General features: G+C 46.6%; 2 protein-coding genes across 3 annotated transcripts in view; both read right to left on the bottom strand.

Moving 5' to 3' along the window:
- mtr (5-methyltetrahydrofolate-homocysteine methyltransferase) overlaps window positions 1-4,605 on the bottom strand; it is a 39,233-nt gene extending 34,628 nt beyond the window's left edge. Inside the window, exons 1-3 of the mRNA XM_084134328.1 lie at window positions 4,430-4,605; window positions 3,556-3,767; window positions 223-312 (exon numbers count right to left, since the gene is read on the bottom strand). Of these exons, the coding sequence (XP_083990454.1) occupies window positions 223-312; window positions 3,556-3,767; window positions 4,430-4,463 (336 nt within the window). The 5' untranslated portion in view covers window positions 4,464-4,605. The remainder of the gene's footprint in view (window positions 1-222; window positions 313-3,555; window positions 3,768-4,429) is intronic.
- A 1,181-nt stretch (window positions 4,606-5,786) lies between these two features.
- zranb1a (zinc finger, RAN-binding domain containing 1a) overlaps window positions 5,787-7,500 on the bottom strand; it is a 9,899-nt gene continuing 8,185 nt past the window's right edge. The window contains exons 9-11 of one of the 2 annotated variants that reach the window (XM_084134863.1): window positions 7,401-7,500; window positions 6,628-6,864; window positions 5,787-6,285 (exon numbers count right to left, since the gene is read on the bottom strand). The exon at window positions 7,401-7,500 is cut by the window's right edge and continues 130 nt beyond it. In XM_084134863.1, the coding sequence (XP_083990989.1) occupies window positions 6,661-6,864; window positions 7,401-7,500 (304 nt within the window). In that variant the 3' untranslated portion in view covers window positions 5,787-6,285; window positions 6,628-6,660. Of the gene's footprint in view, window positions 6,865-7,400 lie in introns of both variants that reach the window. The other variant, XM_084134862.1, reaches the window with a different exon arrangement.

Genomic DNA, 7,500 nt, shown 5'->3' with positions numbered 1-7,500 from the left:
ATGCAAATGAGTTACAAGCCTACGCAGATTCAGCAGGAAGTGAGACTGAATCACTGACGACTCGTTTCAGTTCAGAATCGCTTCTTTCTTTTAGGAGAGAAAAACTCCATTTCTCTTTGATCTTTGAAAACTTGCAGAGCTTTTACACTCACAAACACAGGAAAGGGAATCTCTCATACAGGAGCACTCTAATGTCCAACACTTAATCAAGCAAACGTTCACCAGATCCTCGAGGCCGTAGTCTTGCTGAGCGATGCTGGTGCTGCTGAAGGTGTTCGTCTCGATGAGGTCCGCGCCGGCCTCCAGATACTCCTGCGCACACACACACACACACACACGCTGTGAGAAACTAGTGCAATAAACAGCAGCACTGGTGAATAAAATCACGACACACATGTAGAAGCAGCTGAGGATATGCAGATGAGGATATGCAGATGAGGATATGCAGATGAGGATATGCAGATGAGGATATGCAGATGAGGATATGCAGATGAGGATATGAAAAATGAGGCGTTGTAAGCTCATATGTGGTTATTTCGGGGAGGAGACGCATGTGAACACAATCTTCCTCTGACTGGGGTAATAAAGGGAATTGTGCGCCGGTTCTGCCGTTCGCACGGGTTTAGAAGTCTGAATATTTTTTGCCGTACGACATTTTTGGGTTTTGACCGCAGAGACACTTTTAGTGCGGATCCTACGCACAGGGCCGGATTAACATAAGGGCTAGGTGGGGCTGAAGCCCCAGGGCTCACGGGAATAGGGGCCCGCGGGATTAGGGAGCCCGTGATTGGCTGGAGGAAATGAGATTGTCAAATCATAGGTGGTTGATTTGTGTATAATAAAATTAAAAAGTTAAAAAAGTTATTGGAAAATGTGCCTGACTGATATAACTCACCGGCCAATCAAATTAACTCTACAATTTGCGCTATGACGTTGGGAAACGCCTCTTTTCGTTAAGCTTTCATATAGAACATGGGAATAAATCGCTCGCAGGAGTTCAAAAATGATGAAAAAAAAAGTGATAGTGGTGCACAAAAAAGGAAAAACAAACTCGAAAGGCAGAAAAGGGATGCAAAAATTCCTAAACTAACTAACTACTTGGGTTCACTTTCATCCGTGCCCGTGGAAGACCCCGAGTGCAGCGGCCCACAGTTAGCTTCACCCTCCCGTCACCGATCCGCGTGTTTTAGACGTCGAAGAAGGGAAGCAAGCAGCTGAAGTAAGTTAATGAGTTAAGCACTATTTGGATGTTTCTCGTGGAGTCGTAAGGTATTTTCAATACGGGCTATATAGAATATAGTAGGTGATTTTATTGCCGTCTGAATCGGAATGTCAGTGTTTTTTTCTCCCACCACCCACCACCACCCAGCACCCACCACCCACCACCTAGCACCCACCACCCACCACCCAGCACCCACCACCCAGCACCCACCACCCAGCACCCACCACCCACCACCCAGCACCCACCACCCACCACCCAGCACCCACCACCCACCACCCACCACCCAGCACCCAGCACCCAGCACCCAGCACCCACCACCCAGCACCCACCACCCAGCACCCAGCACCCACCACCCAGCACCCAGCACCCAGCACCCAGCACCCAGCACCCACCACCCACCACCCACCACCCAGCACCCACCACCCAGCACCCACCACCCAGCACCCACCACCCAGCACCCAGCACCCACCACCCAGCACCCACCACCCAGCACCCACCACCCACCACCCAGCACCCACCACCCAGCACCCAGCACCCACCACCCACCACCCAGCACCCAGCACCCACCACCCAGCACCCACCACCAAGCACCCACCACCCAGCACCCACCACCCACCACCCAGCACCCACCACCCAGCACCCACCACCCAGCACCCAGCACCCACCACCCACCACCCAGCACCCACCACCCACCACCCACCACCCAGCACCCACCACCCAGCACCCACCACCCACCACCCACCACCCAGCACCCAGCACCCAGCACCCACCACCCAGCACCCAGCACCCACCACCCACCACCCAGCACCCACCACCCAGCACCCACCACCCAGCACCCACCACCCAGCACCCACCACCCAGCACCCACCACCCACCACCCAGCACCCACCACCCAGCACCCACCACCCAGCACCCAGCACCCACCACCCACCACCCAGCACCCAGCACCCACCACCCACCACCAAGCACCCACCACCCAGCACCCACCACCCACCACCCAGCACCCACCACCCAGCACCCACCACCCAGCACCCACCACCCAGCACCCAGCACCCACCACCCAGCACCCACCACCCACCACCCAGCACCCACCACCCAGCACCCACCACCCAGCACCCACCACCCACCACCCAGCACCCAGCACCCAGCACCCAGCACCCAGCACCCACCACCCAGCACCCACCACCCACCACCCAGCACCCACCACCCACCACCCAGCACCCAGCACCCACCACCCACCACCCAGCACCCACCACCCAGCACCCACCACCCAGCACCCAGCACCCACCACCCACCACCCAGCACCCAGCACCCAGCACCCACCACCCAGCACCCACCACCCAGCACCCAGCACCCACCACCCAGCACCCACCACCCAGCACCCAGAGAGTTACGCTTTAGTTTATCGTCATTTCGCCGATGGAAATTCCAAAATGAAACCACAGCAGAAACAATCTTTGAAACTGATAGTGGTGATTCGTTGCTGAATAATCTGCGTTTTGAACGAATGGGTTCATTTAATGATACATTGACTCCTCGTTTGCTTCGTCGTAGAATCAAACAGCCGTTTGAACAAATCGGATGAATGAGTGACTCGCTTATTAAGACAGTGACATGCCGCCACCTACTGGTAGTTTTAGTTTCATACTTAATGTACCCTTTAATTAGAAATTAGAAATTAAAAATTAAATATTTTTATATTTAAATATTAAATAAAATAACAATCATAGCATTTATGTAATTGTAAATGCAGTGTAAATGTATTAATATTTTTTTTACAGATATCCACATGAGAAACAATTACCATCTAGGGCTTTAGAAAGCAAATGTTTTATTAATGCTTACTTTGTCCCTTTAGATAAAATGAGAGAAATAGCCATAAATGCACATATGGAAGGGGAGGGGGTAAAAATATTTTATCAATAAAATGTTCCCAAAATGAACCAATAAATTATGTGGAGTAATTTTTATCATGATGTTCCATCAAAATCTGTGCAGTAGAGGGTTAATGTGCTAAATAGCCTGGACTACTTAGTGTGCAAAAATAATAATAATAAATAATGATAAAGAAAAACATTAATTAAATACACTGATTAAAAACAATAAAACAAATTTATTGCAGTAGAAGACTGTGGCGTGGCAATCAGATGAAAGGGGGCCCTTGGTGTTGCTATAGCCCCAGGGCCCAAAGTCCTCTTAATCCGGGCCTGCGCTACGCACAGCTTTATGAGACACACACACACAGACACACACACACAGACACACACACACACACAGACACACACACACACACAGACACACACACACACACAGACACACACACACACACAGACCTTGTGGATGCTGTAGATGACGTCCGGTTGAGTGATGCTCAGCAGGTCATTATTGCCCTTCAGACTCTTGGGATGACCTTTGAACTCTTGACCTCTGAAATCTTCCTCTTCCAGGTTCCTCTGCTGGATCATCGTTCCCATTCCACCGTCCAGAACCAGAATCCTCTGGAGCAGGAGCTGCTCGAGTTCATCCCGGAGAGACGGCGCTCTTCCTGCTCACACACACACACACACACACACACACACACTGTCGGCTTTATTTCTGTAACGCTTTATACGACAGACTATTTCAAAGAAGCTTCACAGTAATAAAGAGGAAAATAACAGAATCAATAATGAAACTTCATTAATAATAATAATGACACTCAGTTTCAGCTGTACAGAAGAAAGATGATTCAACTCTATTTAATTTAATGTTGATTCAATTCAGTTCAATAACTGTTTTATAACAATTAAACAATTTATACAATTTGACAATTTAATTATAAGTCAGTCACAGTGTTTGAAATGTTTAAAATAATCTTTAGGGAATTTTGAGCAAAAAACATGCTTCATTTAAATGCAGAAACTGCACTGATTACATGATCTACTGGTGTATCGATCAGGCTGATGATGTCACTGCACACATGCACTGCTGTGCGCGCACACAATCAATCAGTTTGTTACACAAGAGATCAAACAAAGCGTGAGATGCATGAAACTGATCAACACATCTTCATTTCTCTCTCATCTCAGAGCTCAATCACAGATCACACACTACATTAATAATACACTTATCATTTGCATAAATCAGACAGATGTTGACAGCGTCCAGCTGATGCAGATGAAGCGCGTGCACGAATCACCTGTTGCATCAGAACCGATCCGAACTTACCGGCTGTCGAACCGCGGTGTATCGTCGGCGGCATCGAGCCGAAGGAAGTCCCGCAACACTGAGAATGAACGCGTCTGATAGCGATGCAGTGAGCTCGGGCCGGCGGTGTTCAGGAAACACTGTCAAACGTTCTTTTGTTAAACTTCTGTGCAGCACCACGTGTAGGACAGTCGCGCATGCGCAGCCGGACACGTGCACTCCTGCGCATGCGCACATCCTGCCGTTGTGCAACAATCACTTCTCTACTAACTAGAGCATAGCTTTATGTAGGCCTACTGTAGGTATTTAAATACATATTTGCATAAATGTAAATATTTAAAACCAGTATATATCTATATGAAGGTATTTATTCTTCATAACGACTGTCTCTAAGCAGGAAAAGGAGAATGAGAAAAGCAGGTTGTTAAACTTCTATATCTAGTTGAATATGATCTGATAGAATATGGTGTGATTCTCACACACTCGTCAGTGTCGGTTTGAACTTTAACCCTCAGTGTGAGAATCAGCTTATGGGTAAAGTTCAGTACACACACACACACACACTCTCACTCACACATACAAACACACATTCTAACACAAAAACTCTCACTCACACACACTCTCTCTCTCTCACACAAAAACTCTCTCACACACACAGCTTCATATTTAAGCATAAATTATGACATGAATTTGACATAAAAGGTCATTATTATGTCAGTCAGGGTTAGGTATGAGATAGCCATTACTGATTATGAGATAAAAAGTTAATATTATGATATACTAAAAAGTAATAATTGTGACAAAAAGTAAAAAGCACGACTCAAGTAGTAATTATGAGTCAGAATTATGATAAAAAGTTGAAATTATGACATAAATAATACTTATGACTTACTAAGTCAAAATTACAATTGAAAAATTGACAAAAGTCAAAATTATGAGATAAAAATGTCAGCTTTCTATTTTATCATAAGGATTTACCAAAGCATGTTTTCTTCTTATATGTCAAAAACGGGCTTCCGTAGCGACTTCACATGAGAAAGATTCTGAAGGATTAAAGCGTGTTGGTTTACATTTCAAATAATGAAGAGAATGAGGAGTTTCTGAAGCTCATAATGATGATAAGAGGAATAATTAATAAACAACAGCAGATTCAGTAAGATAATGAGAACTGGCTTGCTTTTAATGGGATTCACTTTCTCTGAGCAGAACGCTTGAATGACTTCTGCGGCTGGACGAGTGTGTGTGTGTGTGTGTGTGAGTGAGATTAACCAATGACGATTAAACATCGTGCGATTGTGGGAATGAAAAGTGAGAATCCAGTAAATTGTTTCTGTAAAAGTGTAATTCTGCAGGAGAATAAAGAGGCCGGAGGCGGTGAGAGAGCAGACGTGTTTCTACTTTAATGTTAAAGCCGTTCTGGATCACCTGACATCAGTACAGGTCAAAGGTCAACACAGGGGTCAGCGTCCAGACAAAAATAAATACAATCAAAAGAAGAAACAAACGCACACGTGTCACTCCAGGGGAACAGAAACACTGGTGAGAGAGAGAGGTGTGCGTGTCGTTAGTGTGAGTGAAATCATAAACGCTGATTCCTGTCAGTTTTCTCGTTTCTACGGAAACCTCTAAAGAATAACATCTGCGTATGTGCTTTGTGTGAGCGCTCGTTTAATAAGCTCTTTATATTTCATCATTCCATATTTAAAGAGCCACATGCAGCACGACGGACACAAACGTACAGAAAAACAAAACAAATTAATTTGACTAAACACAAAGATAGCCCTCAATGTTTGGGGAGGGGGTTGCATTGCATTCTGGGAAAGAGTGGCGTGTGTTGTAGTGTTGTCAAAATTACAGAGTTCGGTACCAAGTCGGTACTGAAATTTTAAAGATGTGAGGCTTTGAGCGCTGTTGAGCGGAATCGTAAACGCCTCTGATTGGCTGTTGTGTTCACGAGCTCATCAGATCTGTCTGTGATTGGCTACAATGATCAGCGCACGGGCGCTACGTGTGTGTGTGTATGAGCGCTCGCTGAAGGGCATCATTGATGTATATTTACAACATGTTTTTGAAGCGCTGATCATTGTAGCCAATCACAGACAGATCTGATGAGTGCGTGAACACAACAGCCAATCAGAGGCGTTTATGATTCCGCTCAACAGCGCTCAAAGACTCACATTTTTTTAAATTCAGTGCCGACTTGGTACCGAAGTCGGTACTTTTGACAACACTAGTGTGTTGAAATGTGTGTCTCAGTCGTCGTCGTCGTCCTCGCCGTCGGAGGGGCACGCGAGCGCCTGCCGGTACCCGTCGAGCCACTTCTCCAGCATGTGTGTGACGAGCGGGTGACGTCTGCGTCTGATGCTCTTCTGCAGCGCCGCTAGTGTCCCGCCCTCCGTCACACAGCAGTCCAGCCAATCCCTGAGCAGACGCTCCTGCTGCTCCTCACTGCCCATCTGCACACACACACACACACAGGCTTCAGGATAGCACTTTAGCATTAGCAAGCAAGCAGATCGATATTTGTTGCCCATTCTCAATGGGAAATTGGCAACATTGCAACACTGATCCCGTGTGTATCATCACCTTAAGACACAACTAACAGTGATGGAAGGAAAAAGAGCCTCCTGATAGCAGCAACTTTAATTAATGATATATGTGCGAGTGTGTGAGTATGTGTGATAGTGTTTGTGTGAGTGTGTGTGTGTGTGTGTCTGTCTGTGTTTGATTGAGTGTGTGTATGTGTGCGCGTGTGTGAGTATGTGTGATAGTGTTTGTGTGAGTGTGTGTGTGTGTGTGTCTGTCTGTGTTTGATTGAGTGTGTGTATGTGTGCGCGTGTGTGAGTATGTGTGATAGTGTTTGTGTGTGTGTGTGAGTGAGTGTGTGTATGTGTCTGTGTTTGATTGAATGTGTGTGTGTGTGTGTGCGTGTGTGAGTATGTGTGATAGTGTTTGTGTGTGTATTTGAGAGTGTGTGTGTGTTTGTGTTTACCTCTTGTGCTGACAGGAAGTGGATCTGTAGTAGTTTCCTCTCACTGTCCACCAGTGGCAGGAAGGTCACGCTCACGTCTTCATCGGTGTTCAGATTGGCG

Source organism: Abramis brama (assembly GCF_963993115.1).
Source record: "Abramis brama genome assembly, chromosome: 14".
Taxonomy (NCBI): Eukaryota; Metazoa; Chordata; class Actinopteri; order Cypriniformes; family Leuciscidae; genus Abramis; species Abramis brama.
This window is presented reverse-complemented; position numbering and strand designations above follow the sequence as displayed.